This window comes from Bubalus kerabau, chromosome 9, assembly GCF_029407905.1.
Source record: "Bubalus kerabau isolate K-KA32 ecotype Philippines breed swamp buffalo chromosome 9, PCC_UOA_SB_1v2, whole genome shotgun sequence".
Lineage (NCBI taxonomy): Eukaryota > Metazoa > Chordata > Mammalia > Artiodactyla > Bovidae > Bubalus > Bubalus kerabau.
The window spans coordinates 37,883,855-37,907,972 of record NC_073632.1 but is presented as its reverse complement, the minus strand read 5'-3'; the positions used below and the strand labels follow the sequence as shown (position 1 = coordinate 37,907,972).

Genomic DNA, 24,118 nt, shown 5'->3' with positions numbered 1-24,118 from the left:
ACACCAGTCTGCTCTCTTCAGATAACAAATGCTGAGACTATTTTAATTCAGAGATGGGAGCATCTTCTATCCTACCTAGAATCACAGATGTATAATTATGCAGATGACAGATTGCTAAATGTTACATTAATGCAAATGGACTCTCGCTGAATAATAAAACAATTTAAATCAACCAGAATTACATAACATAGAAACTGAGAGCTAATGTACAGAATTCAAAAATGAGACTTTTTACAAAAATCATTTACTTTTTTGAAAAACATTTTTCAGATTATAAAAGCAATACACGCCTACTAAAAAATAATGATACAGTGATTAACATTGGTAATGTTTTGGTACAGTAATGTTATGGGTGGAATTGTGTCTCTCCCCCCAAAATAAGTCAAAGTCCTAACTCCCAGGACCTATGAATGTGACATTATTTGAAAACAGAGTCCTTACAGAGGTAATCAAGTGAAAATGAGGTCGTTAGGCTGAGCCTTATTCCAACATGACTTATATCAAATAAACTGAAAATGTGAACACACAGCGGGAAGGCCCTGAAGAGACACGTGGAGACTGTCACTTGAAGACAGAAGATTGGAGTGATGTATCTATAAGCTGAGACATATCAATGGCTACCAGAAGAGAGGAAAGAGGCATTAAACAGTTCTTTCTCAGTGCTGTCTAAGCGAACACAGCCCTGCCAACACTTTTATCCTCTCAAACTGTGAGATGATAAATTGCTGTTGTTTTAAGCTACTGAGTTCGTGGTACTTTGATATGACAGTCCTGGGAAACTGAGAGAATTACTTTCAAATATTTTAATTTTCATTTATGACTTAAAAATTACCACTGAGGAGAATTTTCTTTTATTTAATCTCTCTTCACTATAGTTTTGATTTTTAGGGGTGAGGGGGAAGGAATGGGAACAGATATCTCAATCTGTCATACAAAGATAAAGACACACACAAATTTTTCTTTTTTGTTCTATTGTGTTGACCTTTAAAAAAATACATTCTCCAATAGTTTCTAAACTTTGCTTTTATATCCCTGACTCAATTTGGGGGGAATGTTGATTCTGCTTTTAACTGTCTTTAACATGGGTATTAGTTTGATAAGATTGTCGTAACAAGGTAACACACTGAGTGACTTAACAGAAATTGATCTCATAATTCTGGAAAAGTCCAGGATCAAGGTACTGGCAGGGTTGGTTTCTTCTGAGGCCTCTCTTCTTGGCTTGTAAATGGCCATCTTCTCCCTACATTTTCACATTTCATTTCACAGAGGTCTTCCCTCTGTACATGTCTGGTATCCAAATTACTTCCTGTAAGGTAATGGTAATATTGGATTCAGACCCACCCTAATGACCTCTGTGCTGTGCTTAGTCACTCAGTAGTGTCTGACTCTGTAACCCCATGGATGTAGCCTGCCAGTATCCTCCATCCATGGGGATTCTTCAGGCAAAATACTGCAGTGGGTTGCCATGCCCTCGTCTAGGGGATCTTCCCAACCCAGGGACTGAACCAGGCCTCCCTCACTGCAGGCAGATTCTTTACTGTCTGAGCCACCAGGGAAGCCCATTTTAATGACCTCATAATTAAGTTTAATGACCTCATTGTAACTTAATAACCTCTTTAAAGCTTCCCAGGTGGCACTAGTGGTAAAGAACTCTCCTGCCAATGCAGGAGACATAAGAGACATGGGTTCAATCCCTGGGTTGGGAAGATCCATTGGAGAAGGGCATGGCAACCCACTCCAGTATTTTTGCCTGGAGAATCCCATGGATAGAAGTGCCTGGCAGTCTACAGCTCTTGGGATCACAAAGAGTTGCTCACGACTGAAGTGACTTAGCACACACACACTGCTTTAAAGACTCTATATCCAAATATAGCCTTATTCTGAGGTACTGAGGCTTAGAATTTCAACATATGATTCTTTTTTTTTTTTTTTTGCAGGGAGGACACTACGCTTTTTTCAGCAGTCATGTACAAGTGTGAGAGTTGGACCATAAGGAAAGCCGAGTGCCTCAGAACTGATGCTTTTGAATTGTGGTTTGGAGAAGACACTTGCGAGTCCCTTGGACTACAAGGAGATCTAACCTGTCAGGAAATCAATCCTGAATATTCACTGGAAGGACTGATGCTGAAGCAGAAGCTCCAATACTTTGGCCACCTGATGCAAAAAGCTGATTCACTGGAAAAGACCCTGATGCTGAGAAAGTTTGAAGGCAAAAGGAGAAAGGGCAACAGAGGATGAGATGGTTATGGACAGACCGTGGGAGACAGTGGAGGACAGAGGAGCCTGGCATGCTGCAGTCCATGGGGTCGTGAAGAGTCAGACATGGCTTAGTGACTGAACAACAAATCAGTCCATATCAGATGATATTACATTTTTGTTTTCCATACATCATTACTCAAGTCAACCATTAACATTTTAATTTTAGCTATTATAGGCATATCTTTTTCCCCCTCATCTTCTGGTCATATTTCTTATAATTGATAATGCCAACTATATATAACCAAGTATTTTTTTTAACTGTAATTCTGTTCTCAGGATCAGATTTTTCTTTACAAATATGTTTCCTTCTATTATGTTCCAAAATATTTTTATAGAGCCATAGGTTAACTCAATATTGAATTTAAATATACACATGAACATTCAGTATTTGTCAATGGACAGGATATATTTAATTTATTTTGGTCCTAACTTTAAATTTCATTTGGCAGCAATAGGATTCTTCTCCTAGATCTCGACCTGGAGGGCAGGTTGTCATGCAAAGTTAATTACCAAACTTCCACTGCCCAATCAAGTATCTACAGCTCTGCTGCACTGGCGAGGAAGCAACTCTTGTTCCTACTTGACTAGATGGGTTGAAGCGGTCAGTGGCTCTTTTAATTCCCTAATGCACTGCTGCCAGGGTTCTGTCCATGCTTTGTCACAGCTATAAATACTAGTCAACCAAGGACCATGCTTCGTTAATGAAAATGAAAGATTCTAGATGAATGAATAAAGAGAAACAATTGAAGAATGAAAATTAATGCAAATGATCTGGGCAGCCAGAGAAATCAGTTCCCATTCAGCTGTCAGCTTCACGGGTGACTAGCAAGTCGATAATGATGAAGGGATCACAGTTCCCATCTTTTTAGTTGGTGTGACTATTCTACAGGTTGAAAGGTGTGAAACTGTTGACCACTGACTCATTTGACCTTTAAACCTACCAATTTTATGATTCAAACAAAGACATATGAAGTCAAAATATTTACTTATTCCTAAAGCTTTATCCATACTGGTTAAAAGAAAGTTGCCCCTAAATCTGTAATTACTTATTTATTATACATGGTTTCTAAAGCAACTGCAATTTTCTGGAATTTACACAACATTCAAGCACTATTTTCTATGTTTTGTTTTGTTTTTTCATTAAATGGAGAATGTGTATGTGTGCTGAGTCACTTCAGTTACAGCCAACTCTTTGCAACCCTATGGACAATATAACACGTCAGGGTCCTCTGTCCATGGGGTTTTTCAGGAAGGAATACTGGAGTGGGTTGCCATGCCCTCCTCCAGGGGATATTCCTGACCCAGGGATTGAACAAGCAACTCTTACATCTCCTGCACTGGTAGGCAGGTTCTTTACATGTACCATTTGGAAAGCCCCAAATGGAGAATAATACCAGCCTTTTCAACGTGGGAAATTTGAGAGAGGAAAATGAAAGGTTATAATTGAAAGCATTTTGAAAATATATCAAGTGCTATGTAAATGTTATTCTATAACAAAGGTATAGATGTTTATTATTCATTTAATAAACACTTATGTACCTAATATACAACAAGCATTATTATAATTCTTAAGTGAACAAAATACATTTAGTTCCTGTCCTCATAGAACTTGCACTTAAAGAGGAGACATACACATTTTAAATATATGAGCTTCTTCATTTGGCAGAAATTATACCAGCTACTGCTACTACATGAGCAAAATATTCCAGAATTATTCAATTGTGATAGAATTCAAAACACTATATCCCTGGAAGAATGCTAAACTATGAGTTATGTCTTTTAAACCTTAAGCAAATAGCTTCTCTATTTTTATAAGATGAAGTGATCTATATATTAGCTGATAGTCTAGGGCTCTAACAGGACAAAGGAAATAATATGTATCCAAACAGACATGATGAACTCTTTTCTTTAACATTTTTATTATGTAATTATTCCAAATACACATAAAAGGAAGAAAGCATTCTATATACCAGAGCCATCACAGTTTCAAAATTTGGATTGATTGACATGTCTCTGAAGTCCATTTGCCTCTACAGGTTTCCCTTCTTAAAGCTTTTAAGATAAAACACATCACAAATTGCTATATATTATATCTGTGCTTGCATTAAAACAAGCTGAAGATCTGAGTTATCAATGGTATCAATTTTTTGTTTCATTTACTGAACAAGACAAAAATAAGAATCCAGAATAATAATACCAGCACTACCATAAGCAACATGAATACTTAAAACAGTAGTATTTTTGTTGTTTTCTTTGTCATTTAGGCAACATATCACTTGGCATGTACAGTCAAATGCCTGTGTTTTAAAGTCCCTTAAAAAAAAATTAAGTGCCTTTCAGGGTGTGGAGAAAAAGAAACCCTCCTATACTGTTGGTGGGAATGTAAATTGGTGCAGACACTCTGGAGAACGGTATGGAGGTTCTGTAAAAACTAAAAACAGAGTTACCATATGATCCAGCAATCCTACTCTTGCGCATATATGCGAAGAAAACTCTAATTCAAAAAGACACATGCACCTCAATGGTCACTGCAGCACTATTTACAATAGCCAAGACATGGAAGCATCCTAAGTGTCTATCTAGAGATGAATAGATAAAGAAGATGTGGTATATATATACACAATGGAATATCAGTCATAAAAAAAGAATGAAATAATGCTATTTGCAGCACATGGTTGGACCTAGAGATTTTCATACTAAGGGAAGTCAGAGAAAGACAACCATCATATGAGATCACTTATATATGGAATCTAAAAAAATGATATAAATGAATTTATTTACATAACAGAGAATCAGACATAGAAAACAAACTTTCTCTGGTTACCAGAGGACACAATAAGGGTATGTGGGAGATAAATTAGGAGTGTGGGATTAACATATAAACACCACTATATATAAAATAGATAAATAACAAGGACATACTAGAGAGCACAGGGAACTATATTCAATACCTTGTAATAACCTATAATGGAAAAGATTCCAAAAATATATATGTACATATATATGTATGTATAACTGAATCACTTTAACATACATCTGATATTAACATGCTGAAAATTTACTATACTTAAAAATGGTTAAAAAATTAAAGTGCTTCTTACAAGGTTATACTGTCAAGTAGGTACGGTTAGGTTCATTTCATTATATGTATTTATAGTATATGAACTATTTAAATGACTCCAAAGTAAGGTATATTTCCTGACTCTTCAGCTCATTCCTTACTTATCCCTATAAGCAATCACTTAACAAAATATGATACATTTTCATTTTTTAATACAAGCACATTTGAACTTGTATTTATATTCCCACCCTTTCCCATAAAAATAGTAACATACTAAACACTTGATCCTAAGTATCACTCCATGGCAATATACAGAGGTATTTCTTATTTAGTTTTATAACTGCATAGTACTACCCTGTAGATAAACCATAACTAACTCAAAAAGTCCCTATTTACAGACACATGTATTATTCCTAGTCTTTTGATAGTTACTGTTGTTGTTTAGCTGTTAAGTCATGGCCGACTCTTTTGCAACTCCACAGACTGTAGCCTGCCAAGCTCCTCTGTCCAAGGGATTACCCAGGCAAGAATACTGGAGTGGATTGCCATTTCTTCCTCCAGGGAATCCTCCTGATCCAGGTATTGAACACGTGTCTCCTGCATTGACAGGCGGATTCTTTACCACTGAGCCACCAGGGAAGCCCCAGTCTTTATACTATATGCTCTTATATGCTATAAAACATATTTGTACACATGCATTTTCAAAATTTTTGTCAGTGTATTTCTGGGATAGATTTCTATAAATGAGATGGCTGGATGAAAGGGTAAATGCATGTGTGCTTTTGCTAGAAACTGCAAAATTCCCTCACTTAAATCTCAAAAATATACTATTAATAAAATTGCTATTAGCAATTAATGGAATAGATGACAAAGAAACAAAAACTAATTATGTTTTTATGGCAAACCAATATTCCTTACACTTAATTATATTTGAAACATTTAAATGTCTTTTTGAGCCACTAACACATTCACTTTAGGATAAAAAGGGAGGAAAATCCCTTACACAATATGTATCAGAATGTACCATAGCCTTCCTAGAAAAGTTTGCTCCTTATACTTAAGCTTACGCCAAATGCAGCAGGCTTCCCTGATAGCTCAGTTGGTAAAGAACCCACCTGCAATGCAGGAGATCCCCGTTTGATTCCTGGGCTGGGAGGATCTGCTGGAGAAGGAATAGGCTACCCACTTCAGTATTCTTGGGTTTCCCTTGTGGCTCAGCTGGTAAAGAATCTGCCTGTGGGAGACCTGTGTTCAATCCCTGGGTTGAGAAGATCCCTTGGAGAAGGGAAAGGCTACCCACTCCAGTATTCTGGCCTGGAGAATTCCATGGACTGTATAGTCCATGGGGTTGCAAAAAGCTGGAAACAATTGAATGACTTTCATTTTCATGACAAAGGACATTATGATGCAACACTGATAAAAACATCATTATTGTATCTAAGGTAAATTATTCTCAGTTGTATCTAGATATAAAACAATCTTCAAAAAATGTACTTAATTCTTCAGTAAAAACATTAGTTAGAACAATTACTTAAGAATACCTGATTAAGTCAAAATAGGTATGCCCTAAATGATTAAGTTTTATGATACAAAGATGCTATTTTTAATAACTCTTCTGGCATTATTTTATTTATTCATCATAGAAAGTAAGATGTGGTTTCAAGTAAGTCCTTGCTATCAGGGTTATATCATTAAGTCAATTCACTCACTTCACTGATCCTGAATGTCCCTGAATTTCTCCATCTGTCAAATGAAGTTAAAATTTAAAATGAAATAAGATCTGAAAACACACTTTGATACTGTGAAGCACTGATATAAATAAAAAAGTATATTTATTGCACTTCCAGACGAGACACTGTGTCAAGATACTTAAAAGACTTGAAGATATATCAGGCATACGTATCTTTAACAAACTTCAACTAGTAAGAAAGAGGTAAACACACAAATAATGATTCTACAAAGCAAAAGATATATTTCTACTAGAAGAGTAACACAGAAACTGCATACAATTCAAAGCAGAATCATCTACTTGTAAGTGATCCTACAAGTTTCCATTTGGACAGATATCAAAGATAAGTGAAAGTGAAATCACTCAGTCGTGTCCGACTCTTTGAGACCCCATGGATAGTAGCCTGCACCAAGCTCCTCTGTCCATGGGGTTTTCAAGGCAAGAGTATTGGAGTGGGTTGCCATTTCCTTCTCCAGGGACTCTTCCCAACCCAGGGATCAAACCCAGGTCTCTCACATTGTAGACAGACGCTTTACTGTTTGAGCCACCAGGGAAGTATGACAAGTAAAGATGGGGCACAAGGACGGAGAAGGTATCATTTCAAATAGCAACATCAACAACATAAAGAAAGGGAAAGCTTGGGGACATGCACATACAAGGGGCATTCCTAGTCTTGAAACCTTGCTCTACATTTGCATACTTTGCAGTTTCAAAATGCACTGTCACAAAATATGAAACAATAAAATAGTTTTCTTTAATCCTGCTTTCATGGAGGGGGGAAAAGCAGCAATGAGAAGAATCAAGAGATTTTCCTGGAGCATATTTGGAGGATTATCCATGTTAGCTCACTTGCTGACACAATATAGTACAATAATCAATGATATGCAAAATGATGACCCCAAGGAATTACAAAAGTTAAGTCATTAAAGATAAGGGGTACTTCTTAGAAGAGGAAAATTACTAAAATATGATAAAGTTTTTCTTTTAAATTAAATAATAAAATTCTACATTTTCATTAGAATATGTGATTTTCTGTTCATTTTAAAAGTATATTTTCATTTTGATTTTCCTTCCAATCTCAAATGCTAATCAACAAATATGTATTTCTAACTACATTTAATTTTTTGTATTCTAGTTGAGCTTATTATTTTTAGTCTAGAGATCTGTATATTTTATTTAGCAATCTGCTCACAAATTCTTTCATTAATCAACCAATCCCTTAATGTCTATAAGTATGCAACTTTAAAAAGCATAGCTCCTAATTAGATCAGAATGAGTAAACTTTGAAATACAAAATTTGTATACAAATAATTACTTAATTACATACAGCAAGTTATTTAAATGTTGTTTTCATATTTCATAATTAGCAATAAAATGGTGAATAATAACAAAGCAATGATACATACTTCTTAAGACGCAAAATGATTAGCTCACATAAGGAGCCATAGAAAGGCATTTTTACATTAGATAATTTAAGAAATATAATAACATTACTACTCAGAAATAATGCAGTAGTTTTTTATTAGGTAAATTTACATGTATGCAGCTTCAAATTGATAAAAACATATCAAATTGTTAAAGAGAAGCCAAAACGATAAAGAAGTACCAAATTGATATCGTGGGGCCTTGGGTACTGAAAGTTTTCCCCAGTTTTTGGTCATCCATTCTTAAATGTTTGGTGCAGATGGTAAAGAATCTGTCTGCAATGCAGGAGACCCGGGTTCAATCCCTGGGTTGGGAAGATCCCCTGTAGAGAGGAATGGCAACCCACTCCAGTATTCTCGTCTGGAAAATCCCATGGACAGAGAGAAGCCTGGCGGGCTACAGTCCATGGGGTCCAAAGAGTCAGACACAACTGAATGACTGAGTATAGCACATAATCTAGAATGACAAAAGGAACTCTCCTTGGCTTGAATTATTAAATATATATATATATATATATATATATATATATTTATATATAAAAGGATTGTTGAGCTTATTGTAACTAATTCCAAGCAGAATTAAACATTTTGTGATTCAAAATTCTCGGAAGAGTTTTAGGTAAAAACATAGTTAAGAGTCAGAATTGGCTAAGAAAGAATTGGCCTTTCCACTACATGCAATTCCTTTGTTATATCTGAACCTCTTATTAAACTTCAGGAAATTTAAAATTCAACAGGCAGAGTAACCTGATATAAGTAAATGTAATAAATGATATAAGGTCTCTTCAAAGTAAGTATAAAAGCATATATCATAATGTAAAGAATACTGATGTGAACATAATTTTTTTCAAAGTATCTATATTTTAACATAATAAAAATCTAAATTTCAAATTCAAATGTCCACTTTGACCTGAGAAAAATCTCCTTAAAGTGCACATAAGAGGAACAAATAGGTAGAAATAGCTAAATTGACTTTTTTAGGAGAGCATTAGGAAGTAAATAATAGTTTATTTACTCTTACCCCATGTTAAGATGCAATAATAAAGTTCAATAAACAAAATAGAATAGTAAATACAAATATAATAATAAATAAGTAGATAGGTCAAATTATAAAATAAGTAAAAAATTATTACTCAAGAACTGAAGAGATTTGGACAGTGGAGGTTACTTTTAAAGGATATTTACAAGTCAATAGGAAGTCCACTAAGACAGATGGGCAATGAATAAAAAGATACAACTAGTTAACAAGGCTGTGGAATTATAATCAACCTTATTAATGTTCAAAAAAGCCTCAAACCCTGCAAATTTTAAAAATTTAGCAATTAGTTTTGAAAAACCCAAGTACCCAGTCCTGGAGAACAGACACTCTCTTCATTTCTATTAGAAGAATACAAAATCAAAGTGACTTGGTATGCATCAAGAACCTTAAAAGTGTTTGTATCTTTTAATTAACTTTCTACCTTCTGGGACTCTGACCTAGAGATTCAATTCTAAAAACAGAAGAAAGATTGAAGTTTTAAAATATTAAATTTTAGCCTGATAACATAGTAAAGAAGCAATCCACACTCTACCACTGAAAGACTGACTAAGCACAGGAGGGAGACATCTTTGGCTACTGCAAATAACCACATGCCCAATACCAGGCCCTCAAGACATCATTAAACCTTCCCAGACTCCAAAAGAGAGCTTACTGTTAGATATGGAATGGGGAGGGAGGAGGGAGGAGGGTTCAGGATGGGGAACACATGTATACCTGTGGCGGATTCATTTTGATATTTGGCAAAACTAATACAGTTATGTAAAGTTTAAAAATAAAATAAAATTTAAAAAAAATGTAAAAAAATAAATAAATAAATTAAAAAAAAAAAGATACAATATCTCACATACCAGATACTCAGTGGTGATAAGAATTCTTGCCCTCAGTTAGCGTACCTAATCCTTGCAGAAGCCTTATGAAGGAGATACTATCATTTGCAGAATGAGATACTATCATCCTATTTGCAGTAGGAGATACTATCCTTGCAGAAACCTTATGAAGGAGATACTCCATTAAAAAGTCTACATGTCATAGATTTCCAGAATGTCTATGTCTTGAATAGCTGAAACAGAACTCAAAATCTGTGAATGCCAGAGATCTAATGTAAGGAAATGTGCAAGACCTAGGGGAAGCCAGCTTAAAGATTTAAACACATATAGAGCCTGGTAGGCTGCAGTCTGTGGGGTCGCTAAGAGTCAGACACAACTGAGTGACTTCCCTTTCACTTTTCACTTTCATGCATTGGAGAAGGAAATGGCAACCCTCTCCAGTGTTCTTGCCTGGAGAATCCCAGGGACAGGGGAGCCTTGTGGGCTTCCGCCTTTGGGGTCATACAGAGTCGGACACAACTGAAGCGACTTAGCAGCAGCAGCAGCAGCAGACATATAACTATTTACAAAATGATGTGATTAATTTTAATGTATTTCCTGTATTTGATGAGAATATAATTTTCTTTGCAAAGACACTGAGCTCTGGGAGTTGAAGAATACTATTTTCCATGAATTACCTGTGATGGTGCAAAACCAGACATGTGAAAAGCTGAAAATACAAGTGGCACCTCCGCTTTCAGTAGCATTTCAATATAGTGAGTGCTGCAAAAATACACTGGATGAATGCCAGATTCTATAGTGTCAATAGGTAGGTACCTCTGCATGAAAGAGAAAAATCGAGAATTAATGAATTTAAAAACAAACTCATCTAAATCTTATGCTTTAAATTAGTACTTCAAAATTAACATGGTGGCATAACAACCTACTGCAAATTTTATGTAAATTAAAAAGTAAGAACGTTAAATACCAAAGAAAGATTAAACCTCAATAAAGGCAGTATGATACTTTCCTTCTGAGATAATGAATACAATTAACACTTTGTAATTTTGACAAATTCAATCTCTATGGAATAATGGAGATGGGTATTACATGAAAGAATAAATATATAAATAAGTACATTAGTAATAAATGTTTTACATTTTAATTCTAAGCATATTTCAATATTTTTATATTATCCTTGGCTTTAGTTAATGACTCTAAAATATCAAAAGAGTTTATTTAGTTTGTCAGCTCTTAAGATATTTGCCTAATCGGCTTTTTCTAAGCTAATGTTAAATAACCCAAATCTAAACCTGAGTTACTAATAATTGAGCTGAGAAATCCATAAGAAATTCATCTCTAAAATTGTGGTGCATCCTCATTAATGAACTCAGGCTATCTATCTATATATAATTATTTCATATATTTTGTATTTATTTATATTTCTATGTATATATATCATATATGTATAGATACATATACACATATACTTACAAAGGCATTTTTCAGCAATTTCTTCATAAAATAGGTTATTTCAATTTAGTTCTTGAGTACAATTTATCATCATGAATGCTGTATGCTTTAATGTTACTGTAAACTCAACATCTAGTAAACTCAACATCTAATCACAATACATTTTTTAAACAACAAACTTGAAGATGTAATTTTGAGTTAAGAAAAATTATTAGACTAGCAATTATATCCTATAGACTGATAAAAAATTTGATACTCAAATTGGATCTGCTATCATAATAAAACATGAAAACTACTGATAGATCACTGATTTAGAAATTTTCATATATAACTCAAATTTAAATTTACCTTTTTTATCTTTATTGGGCACCTCAAACTTTTTAATAAAGGAAAGTTAATACTTTAAAATCAAAACAAATCAAACTCACATATAACAATTACATGAGTTAAAATGAGAATTTTTTCAAATTTTATTGCTAAACTGTTTTTAAGAATTTATGTTTGAGTTATATAAGAAAATCAGTGATTTACCAGTAATTTTTATGTTTTATCATTCATTATGATAAATAATGATTTACCATTTCATATTGGAGAAATATGTATTTGTGGAAACACAGAGCTATAAATTTATGTTTTATAATAGGTTCTTAGGGATTTATCTCACAGCACACACAAAACCTAATATTACATATTGATGACTGAAGATATATGCATCATATTAAATGAACATCTTGTAGTCAACTTCAGATGGATGTTCAGACAAAGAAAATTAGCTTTTTATTAAATAGCTAAGAATAAAAATATGAACTGAATGAGAATTAGCATCCTTTGATTTATCTTCTTTTGTTGAGTACACAATGTGTTTTCACTGATTACTAGTTGCAGAGTAGAATTAATGAGTCTAATAAATGTATGTAAGAGCAAAAAAATCAACTCATACATATACAATACTTTAATTTTCAATGCAAATTAGATAACAATTTTCTGAATATATATATAATAAGAGTGTAAAAATAATATATTTTAGAAATATTCTTACATTGGTCTCTAAGTTGCTTAATACAAAATATTTAGGTTTGTATAGACATGGGGACAATAGATTAATTAATTATCTCAAAGAAAAAAAACATTATTATGTAATGGATTCCCAAAGATAAGGCAAGAATTCTTCTACTCTTATGAATTATACTCTGTTGGAAGAAATTATGCCTCAAATTTTGGTAACTAACAAAACTCCTAGAACCAAGACCTACACAGAACAGCTACTCAACAAACTGACTGAAAGACAATAAGACACTAATGATTACACCCTGTAATTACAGTAAACTCTCTTATAACAACAGAAGTTTTGTTAACTGGTCTATTATCATTTCATAACTCTCAGTTCAGTTTAGTTCAGTTCAGTCGCTCAGTCGTGTCCGACTCTTTGCGACCCCATGAATTGCAGCACGCCAGGCCTCCCTGTCCATCACCAACTCCCAGAGTTCACTCAGACTCATTTCCATCGAGTCATGGATGCCATCCAGCCATCTCATCCTCTGTCGTCCCCTTCTCCTCCTGCCCCCAATCCCTCCCAGCATCAGAGTCTTTTCCAATGAGTCAACTCTTCGCATGAGGTGGCCAGAGTACTGCAGTTTCAGCTTTAGCATCATTCCTTCCGAAGAACACCCAGGGCTGATCTCCTTCAGAATGGACTGGTTGGATCTCCTTGCAGTCCAAGGGACTCTCAAGAGTCTTCTCCAACACCACAGTTCAAAAGCATCAGTTCTTTGGTGCTCAGATTTCATCACAGTCCAACTCTTGCATCCATACATGACCACTGGAAAAACCATAGCCTTGACTAGATGGACCTTTGTTGGCAAAGTAATGAAAAAGCTTTTCAATATCTAGGTTGGTCATAACTTTCCTTCCAAGGAGTAAGCGTCTTTTAATTTCATGGCTGCAATCAACATCTGCAGTGATTTGGGAGCCCCCCAAAAGATAAAGTCTGCCACTGTTTCCACTGTTTCCCCATCTATTTCCCATGAAGTGATGGGACCAGATGCCATGATCTTCGTTTTCTGAATGTTGAGCTTTAAGCCAACTTTTTCACTCTCCTCTTTCACTTTCATCAAGAGGCTTTTTAGTTCCTCTTCACTTTCTGCCATAAGGGTGGTGTCATCTGCATATCTGAGGTTATTGATTTTTCTCCCGGTAATCTTGATTCCAGCTTGTGCTTCTTCCAGTCCAGTATTTCTCATGATGTATTCTGCATAGAAGTTAAATAAGCAGGGTGACAATATACAGCCTTGATGTACTCCTTTTCCTATTTGGAACCTGTCTGTTGTTCCATGTCCAGTTCTAACTGTTGCTTCCTGACCTGCATATAGGTTTCTCAAGAGGCAGGTCAGGTGGTCTGGTATTCCTATCTCTTGCAGAATTTTACACAGTTTATTGTGATCCACACAGTCAAAAGCTTTGGCATAGTCAATAAAGCAGAAATAGGTGTTTTTCTGGAACTCTCTTGCTTTTTCAATGATTCAGCCGATGTTGGCAATTTGATCTCTGGTTCCTTTGCCTTTTCTAAAACCAGCTTGAACATATGGAAGTTCACGGTTCACATATTGCTGAAGCCTGGCTTGGAGAATTTTGAGCATTATTTTACTAGCATGTGAGATGACTGCAATTGTGCGGTAGTTTGGGCATTCTTTGGCATTGCCTTTCTTTGGGATTGGAATGAAAACTGACTTTTTCCAGTCCTGTGGCCACTGCTGAGTTTCCCAAATTTGCTGGCATATTGAGTGCAGCACTTTCACAGCATCATCTTTCAGGATTTGAAATAGCTCAAGTGGAATTCCATCACCTCCAGTAGCTTCATTTGTAGTGATGCTTTCTAAGGCCCACTTGTCTTCATATTCCAGGATGTTGGCTCTAGGTGAGTGATCACACCATCGTGATTATCTGGGTCGTGAAGATCTTTTTTGTACAGTTCTCTGTATCCCTGCCACCTCTTCTTAATATCTTCTGCTTGTTAGGTCCATACCATTTCTGTCCTTTATTGAGCCCATCTTTGCATGAAATGTTCCCTTGGTATCTCTAATTTTGTGGAAGAGATCTCGAGTCTTTCCCATTCTGTTGTTTTCCTCTATTTCTTTGCATTGATCGCTGAGGAAGGTTTTCTTATCTCTTCTTGCTATTCTTTGGAACTCTGCATTCAGATGCTTATATCTTCCCTTTTCTCCTTTGCTTTTCACTTCTTTTCTTTTCACAGCTATTTGTAAGGCCTCCCCAGACAGCCATTTTGCTATTTTGCATTTCTTTTCCATGGGGATGGTCTTGATCCCTGTCTCCTGTACAAAACTCTAATTTACAGTTAATGATAGTCATAAACCAGATCAATGACCACTCTGAGTGACATGAATATAACAGAGAATCTTCTGAATCATCAAATTATAAATTATATTTGTTATACTTCTAGTATTCTGATATATTTTGATTAGTTACAACTCTTGGAAAGGATGGTAACTCAATAAAGGTAACTCTAAAGAAAATTCGGAACACAGAATTAAGCAGAATACATACAGGATCACATCATTTAACAGATCACCTAAGTAACATATAAACTAGCCTGATATCATGGAAAAAGTTATCAGTAAAACTTTTGGTTTGGGATATACTAAAACTGGCATGATACGAATCCATATGTTCATGTTATGCCGTTTTTTAGAGTATTTGGCTTTAATGATTAAAAATGAAAGATATGTGCTTAAAGAAAAACACAGTATGCAGTCTTAGTTTTTTTTTCTTTCACTACAGGCAGTTTTGATGACTCATTTTATTCCTAACACTAAGGAAAACTTATGGATATTAAATAGAAAGACGCTAGTAGAAAGACAAACTTTCCAAACCCATCCAAACCGATCCAATTCAATCCAATCCAATCCTGTCCTCCACTCTAGGGATCTGCAGGCAGAGAACAGGCCATATTTTATTGGCATTGCTGCAGTTACTCTGTGAAGCATGTGCATCATGCACACCGTGCAGAGGCCTGAATAGAAAACTCGGAGATACCTTTTTGATTCAATTAACTCTAAAAAACAATATTTCTCCTCTCAGCAAAAAAAGAACCACACATAGGAAAAAGGAATCTTCTAAGATTCGAAGTCACATATATGAAGGGGAAAGGACTTTACCGCTTATCCTCTTCCCAGTAAGTGATTGGTTACATGACTTACTACTGTTAATCCCTTGCAAATAGGTTACAAGTGTGCCATGACATGCTGATAATTATAACATTTAAATATAAATGAACATTTCAATGCTATTAGAATTTTTAACTTTAAACCTCCTGTGTTGGATTATTATTAATTTATTTTATGAAAAGGATGATACAGATATTCACACATTTAACTATATAAAATAATTAAATGAATATAAAGTGACTATCCTATTCCATGACACTTCCTTGTAGAACTACACTAGTTAATCAGAATGCAACTTTATCCTGATTTATCATCAAGGAAGTTTTGTTTCTAAATGAATTAAAATACTTCAGTTTTTATTTCAATTTAATTTGTTATCCTTTCTCATCTTTCAACTAACAGAGAAGGCATACATGATTGTTATTTTTATTATAATTATTATTTGAGATTAGGTATTCCTCCATGGAAATAACTGATTTCTTGATCTGTCTTAATCTATATTTATTAACAGCTTTGATGTTAACAATTAGTCAAATTGATTCTTGATGAAATTCCATAAAGAATGATTATTTAATCATTCATGAAGAATTTTCTTAAAGACAAAATTGGAAGATAATTTAACTATATCAGTACATTAAAGGGTTCTTCTTGTCTAAATGGCTTAAGGACACATTTTTTTCAAATGATTTTTATCTCACAGTAATAGAGTTCATACATTTTTGAAAATTTTAATATTTCATTATTTCCTATATTGTTTCTCCTAAGCCAAATTTTAAAATCTTTTTGATGCAATTTGTTTATAAGACTTTTAACCTGTGGTGGATTCATTTTGATATTTGGCAAAACTAATACAATTATGTAAAGTTTAAAAATAAAATAAAATTTAAAAAAAAATTAAAAAAAAAAAGAATGTAGGGGAGCTCTCTTAAATACATTTTCTAAGGTAATAAAAGCCTACTGTCTTTTACATTTGTTGCTATTGTTCAGTCACTCAGTCCTGCCTTACTCTTTGCAACCCCATGGACTGCAAAGAGTTGGACACGACTCTTTGTGACTTACTGCACACGCACACACATGGACTGCAGCACACCAGGCCTCCCTGTCCATCACCAACTCCTGGAGTGTGCTCAGATTCATGTCCACTGAAGTCAGTGATGCCATCCAACCATCTCATCCTCTGCTGCCCCCTTCTCCTCTTGCCCTCAATCTTTCCCAGTATGAGGGCCTTTTCCAATCAGTCAGCTCATCAGGTGGCCAAAGTGTTGAAGTTTCAGCATCAGTCCTTCCAGTGAATATTCAGGGTTGATTTCCTTCAGGATTGATTTGATCTTCTTGCAGTCCAAGGGACTCTCAAAAGTCCTCTAGCACCAGTTCAAAAACAACAACTTTCAGCACTCAGCCTTCTTTATGGTTTAACCCTCACATTCGTACATGACTACTGGAAGAACCAGTTTTGACTAGGCATACCTTTGTTGGCAAAATGATGTCTCTGCTTTATAATATGCTGTATAGGTTGATTATAGCTTTTTTCCCAAGGAGCAAGCGTCTTTTAATTTCATGGCTGCAGTCACCATCTGCAGTGATTTTCGAGCACAAGGAAATAAAGTCTGTCACTATATCCACATTTTACCCATCTATTTGCTATGAAGTGATGGGACTGGATGCCATGATCTTAGTTTTTTGAATGCTGAGTTTTAAGCCAGCTTTTTCACTCTCCTGTTTCACTTTCATCAAGAGGCTCTTTAGTTCCTCTTCGCTTTCTGCAATTAGTGTGGTATACCTGAGGTTATTGATATTTCTCCCAGCAATCTTGATTCCAGCTTGTGCTTCATTCAGCCTGGAATTTCACATGATGTACTCTGCATATAGGTTAAATAAGCAGGGTGACAATATACAGCCTTGACATACCCCTTTTCCAATTTTGAACCAGTTCATTATTCCATTGCTTTTTGACTTGCATACAGATTTCTCGAGACAGGTAAAGTGGTCTGGTATTCCCATCTCTTTAAGAATTTTCCACAGTTTGTTGTGATTCACAAAGTCAAAGGTTTTAGAGTCATCAATGAAGCAGAGGAGATGTTTTTCTGGAATTCCCTTCCTTTTTCTATAATCCAACAGATGTTGGCAATTTGATCTCTGGTTCCTCTGCCTTTTCTAAATCCAGCTTTACATCTGTAATTTATCAGTTCACATATTGATGAAGCCTAGCTTGAAGGATTTTGAGCATTACCCTGCTAGCATGTGAAATAAGCGTAATTGTACAGCAGTTTGAGCATTCTTTGGCATTGCCGTCCTTTGGGACTGGAATGAAAATTGACCTTTTCCAGTCCTGTGGCCATTGCTGAATTTTTAAAATTTGCCGGCATATTGAATGCAGTGCTTTAACAGCATCATCTTTTAGGGTTTAAAATAGCTCAGATGGAATTCCATCACCTCTACTAGCTTTGTATGCAGTAATGCTTCTAAAGGCTCACTTGACTTCACATTCCAAATGTCTGGCTCTAGGTGAGTGACCACATGATCATGTTTATCCAGGTCAATAAGATCTTTTTTGTACAGTTATTCTGTGTATTCTTGCCACCTCTTAATATCTTCTGCTTCTGTTAGGTCCATACCATTTGTGCCATTTACTGGGCTCATCTTGGCATGAAATGTTCCCTTGGTATCTCTCATTTTCTTAACGAGATCTCTAGTCTTTCCCATTCTATTGTTTCCTCTATTTCTTTGCATTGATCGCTGAGGAAGGCTTTCTTATCTCTCCTTGCTATTCTTTGGAACTCTGCATTCAGATGGGTATATCTTTCCTTTTCTCCTTTGCCTTTTACTTCTTTTCTTAGCGATTTTTAAGGCTTCTTCAGACAACCATTTTGCCTTATTGCATTTCTTTTTCTTGGGGATGGTTTGGTCACCATTTCCTGTACAATATTATGAATCTCTGTCCATAGTTCTTCAGGCACTCTATTAGATGTAATCCCTTGAATCTATTTGTCACTTCAACTGTATAATCATAAGGGACTTGAATGACCTAGTAGTTTTCCCTACTTTCTTCAATTAAAGTATGAATTTTACACATATCTATCTAAACATTAATTCATACATTCAGCATATTTACTGAATAATTATGGTGGGGCATGTCAGTGGACAAAACCTTGCCCCAGAGAGATTACATTTAAGTGTGTAAGTAATAAATACATAAATTAAGGAGCATATTTGGAATCAATATAGGCCATGGAACAAAAGGAAAAAAAAATAGAACAAGAGAATGGGGTTCAGGGCAAACAGGCTGAAGCTTTTCTGAGGTTAATTACATTAACATGGTATTGTGCTAAAGATGGTGGAAAAGTCTGTGCTATTAATGGCTAAAGCTAGTGTCTTTAACATGTCTTTTGGTAAATGCAGATTTGCATATTTTGTCAACCTGCATAGAAAGTGTCAGTGTAATGCTTAGAACCAATGGAACAAATATAATAGAAAAGGGCCACTTTTAAAGTAATATATTAAGTCTTCTACCGTATGCACTGACAAGTAAAGTGACACAGCAAAAAAAAAAAAAAAAAAAAAAAAATCCAAAAGATTAAATGAAAAGTTTAAATAAAAAACATTTAAACTATGGAGTGGTGATTATACAGACATTAGTAACTGCACTTAGCTAACAGTTCTAGACAGAATCCTGGAAGAGCAATGTTAGCAGAATGTTATTTGCTTTACAAAGACAGTAAAACAAACTATTGGTAATAAAATATTCAACTTGGTATATCTATAGTTGAAAAGAAAAAAATGATACTAAAGAAGGCATTGTGTGAGTCTTCACTGACGATATAGCTGCACTAACAGAAAAGTATAAAGCTTTACATTGAGTTCATTCTAAAACCCTTGAGTAATGTCACTCCATTCCATTCACAGATCTATATTACATATCAAATGAAGCTATCAAAATGGTTAATCTAATAAACTCAAAGCAATTAGAGTACTGCCTGATTTCAGTTTTAGGGGAAGAAATGCTATTAGACAACATCACTCATGTTAAAAGTAAAATAATGTGTCAGAAAAAAGGTTTAAAGAGTCAAAGCAGAAATGCAACTTTATAAAATTATAGTTAAAAGCAGTTCATTGGTGATGTCTGGCAGGGTCACAATCCGAACACTAAAGTAGAATACTTAAAACTAGTGGCATGTAGGTATCTTTTCAAAATACTTGACATGAAAATGTGTGATAGACTTAAAAATTTTTCTCTCATTTACAAATGTAAGGTAAAAACTCTTTTGATAAGCATTTTCAGATATTCTAAATCTTCATGCACAATTTAAAGAATTGTCCAAATTCTGGTTAACAGAAGGAAAATAGTTCCACTGATTGGAGAAAAGCTAGTACATACTCTTTTGTCTTTGGTTCCTCCTTTTATGTCAGCAAATTTCTAGTTACAGTTAAGTACAAGCAGGAGAATGTCTTATTCAGGAATTGCATATAGCTATTTCAGACATAAATTATAAAATTTTAACATTTAATGTATTCCTTGGTGCTTTGCTTTTATTTTCTTTATCACAAATACTTACTTTAAGAACATGTAATAAATGCTTTCATTTAACTTGACATAGATACTCTCTAGTCCCCTTAACAACTTATTCTTGGGTACTGTGTGACTCTGCTGTCCAAGTTCAGTCTGTCATGAAAAGCACTAGCATGGCTTATAATGGACACTTTCCCCAAGCTGGAGGTCTTAAATGCAGTAAGTAAGTAAAACAAAATGCAGAATCATGAATAAATTAGGGATACACTTACCTCTAAACTAAACTTGGATCCCAGAGAACTAGTAAAATCTTTAAATAAAAAAATACACTATAATATCTTAATCAAAACTCATCATAGATTGGCAAAATGTATATAAAATTAGTATGCTTTTCCTCTATACAATATGGATACAATTTCAACTAACATATTATTTTCTTATACTATAATTTAACCAGAGATTATAACAAAGTAACAATAAAAATATTCATTCAAAGGTTTTCTATTTATATATGGAATTTTCCAATTAAATGACAAGTTTAAAATTTAATAATGCACCTATTATTATTAATCCTTCATTCAGTTATCTTTAGGTAAGACAGTAAGTATTTGAGAAAATATCAAATGTGTATCTTCAAAACGAATCACTCAAAACTGCATTCAGACAGAAAATGAATATAGAGTATATAACACACTCTACAAATAAAATAATAAGATCCTATTGAATCTAAAGAGGATTTTCCTTAAAATTTAAAACATTCCTATAAAACAGACTGAAAAGTCTTACAGAAATATGTAGTCTTGGCAACCAAAGGAAAGCTGAAGTCAGAAGCCTGGAGAATTGCTGAAGAAATCGGAATGTTTTATCTTTGTCGCCCAACATTATTATGAACAAAGAAGATACAAACCAGTCATGGCTAGTGTAATTCCTCTGCAAGCAGACTGAAAAGCACAGTTAAGGAACTTCTATAATATTTTATCTTACATGCTGAAATACTAGAACTCCATAAATATTCATTTCCAGAATCTCTATCAAGAAAGATATTAACGATAGTTAGCCCTCATTTTGTCTTCAACCAGCTTATAAGCTATTGATGTAAATGCCTGTGTGCATGCTCAGTTGTGTTTGACTCTTTGCCAATCCGATGGACTGTAGAATGCCAGGCTCCTCTTTTGCCTTTTCCTTTTCCAGCAGATCTTCCCAACCCAGGGATCAAATCTGCATCTCTTGTGCCTCCTATATTGGTAGGCAGATTCTAAAATTAAACTTTATTAATAAAAAAACTACTTGCACAGTAACTATTTTAATATACTATTTGTTGACATGTCCAGGGGAGGCCAAAATCACCAGCAACAAGAGGAAAAAACTATACACTTTGTGAAAACACACTGTTCAAGTCATTAACACAACAGTACCATCCTTTCTCTAGGTTAGGTTATCTGTCAAATTATTAGCATAATCAAGTATTTAAAAAGCCCACATATTTTTAGAATTCAGTAATGCAAATGACTTGTATAAACTTTTTTCTTGAAGTCAAACTCTATTTCTGAAAGATAACCAATACAAATAAAATAAATGGATGTTTTATTCTTATTCTGTGTCTGTGTGAAGTCGCTCAGTCCTGTCCAACTCTTTGCGACCAATGGACTGTAGCCTGCCAGGCTCCTCTGTCCATGGGATTCTCCAGGCAAGAATACTGGAGTGGGTTGCCATTTCCTTCTCCAGGGGATCTTCCCAACCCAGGGATCGAACCAGGGTCCCCTGCATTGCAGGCAGATGCTTTATCCTTTGAGTCAATTATTTTGATTTACTAAATCTATTTTAAAGTTTCTCTATATACACCCGAAAATATGTTCTAATAACTAATTATTCAAGATTTAACTAATAAGGTTGAATTTAATAATTACTACTCAATCTAATAAAGTACCTATTTAAAATAATAGAATCAAATACTATAAAGATATAGCAAATCACTAATATAGGTTTAAGTATTATTTTCCTACAAAAGTTTTAAAGTATTACATCCAAGAATTCTGAAAAGCATATGAAGAGAGTTAAAGTACTGTCAGTCATTTACAAAGGATATGAAGAGAAGATTTTATAGAAGCTTGCTGCTGTTTCAGGAATCTCTCACAATGCTTTAAAACCAAGGTAAGATCATTTTCTGCACCATCTTTTAACAGGTTGAGGAACTTGCCATACCTAAATTAAATGTCCAGAAAACATACAAAATGAAAAATGTCAGGCCTTGCATAGTAAATTCATTTTTTAAAATTCATCAAACTGTAGTTCCCTTGAGATCTCATAGTTTTAAGTTTTCAAATTTCTACTTTTGGCATAACTATTATACAGAGCACTCATGAAAAAATAACACCCATATATGTACCTGATAATTATGATATATCAGAATTTGCAGTATTCATCTGGTAAATACAGTAACTTTAAAGGAAAATGAAATAGTAATGAAAGAATGAAACACAGATACTATAGATGAGTAGTAGAATATAAGCACTTTTTCTTGAATTTAATCTACAACATGGAATGCTGACAGGCTAGCTTGACAGAATGCTAAGTCTAGAAGCAATTTTAGGGTTCATTTAGTCCAGTGATTCTACATGAGTATGGCACTGTTTTGGAAGTTTATGGGAGTGTTTTAGTTTGCCACAGTGACTGGAGGACCACTGATACTTGATGAGTGAGCATCAGGAGGTTAGACATGGGACAGTCAGCCCTGCACAGTAACAACTTATAAATGCCCTACCTATTATTTGTATAGATGAAAATTTTATTTATAATTATCTGAAATTAATTGAGCTTCATATAAAATCATAATATATTAGTCTTATTTATTATACACTGAACAAAACCAAGTGTAAGTTAGGGAAAGATAGTTCCTATGCTTTGCCTGAAGCCTTCCTAAGACTGTTCATCATTTTGCAAAGTCACTTTGCTAGTGGCAACCCTCTTGTAATATTTGAAACACCAAAATAAAATCCATCTCCATTTGTAGCTACCCCACAGCTACAATGATTCATAGGTGCCAGCTATGTCTCATACTGTATACAAACAGTTTATTATAAGTCACTTTCCATTTATGTCTTAACAATAAGACATCAAACTGAATTAAAAAAAATATGTGACTAGCTTGCTCATATTATCTATGGATTCCATTTTAGAATGGAAATAGGTCATTACAGTATAAAAGGCAGGTACAGGGTCACAAAACATAATCAGTGGGTTATATACCCTATGTGATATAGGTGGATGTGCTAGAATCACTATCATAGATTTTATTATAATGCTATGGATTTACAGTCTTTTTAAAAAACTTTCACATGCATCTTCTTTATACTTAATTCTGAAGATGATCCAACAGAACAGATAGAATGGGCCTGTCAAGATCCCCATTTAATAATGAAGGGCTCATACCTTCACACCCAGTCTGTTTAGCTTGTCCATTTCTTTTGAAAATTATAATTTGAGTATGAAAAATTCAAACTACTATAATTTATTTATTCTGCTTTTACTTATGCATCTATCATTAAGATACTTTTATACTCATTAACTATAGTTATAGCCTGAAAATAAAAATTAATCATATTTTAGCAAATGGTATGACTGTGCTACCAATGTGCTGAT

General features: G+C 34.4%; 1 protein-coding gene across 3 annotated transcripts in view; it reads right to left on the bottom strand.

Moving 5' to 3' along the window:
- TBC1D32 (TBC1 domain family member 32) overlaps positions 1–24,118 on the bottom strand; it is a 208,130-nt gene that overhangs the window by 11,830 nt on the left and 172,182 nt on the right. Inside the window, exons 30-33 of one of the 3 annotated variants that reach the window (XM_055535047.1) lie at positions 22,566–22,681; positions 21,266–21,420; positions 11,017–11,157; positions 8,661–8,930 (exon numbers count right to left, since the gene is read on the bottom strand). In XM_055535047.1, the coding sequence (XP_055391022.1) occupies positions 8,895–8,930; positions 11,017–11,157; positions 21,266–21,420; positions 22,566–22,681 (448 nt within the window). In that variant the 3' untranslated portion in view covers positions 8,661–8,894. Of the gene's footprint in view, positions 1–8,660; positions 8,931–11,016; positions 11,158–21,265; positions 21,421–22,565; positions 22,682–24,118 lie in introns of those variants that run through there. The other 2 variants (XM_055535044.1, XM_055535046.1) reach the window with 2 other exon arrangements.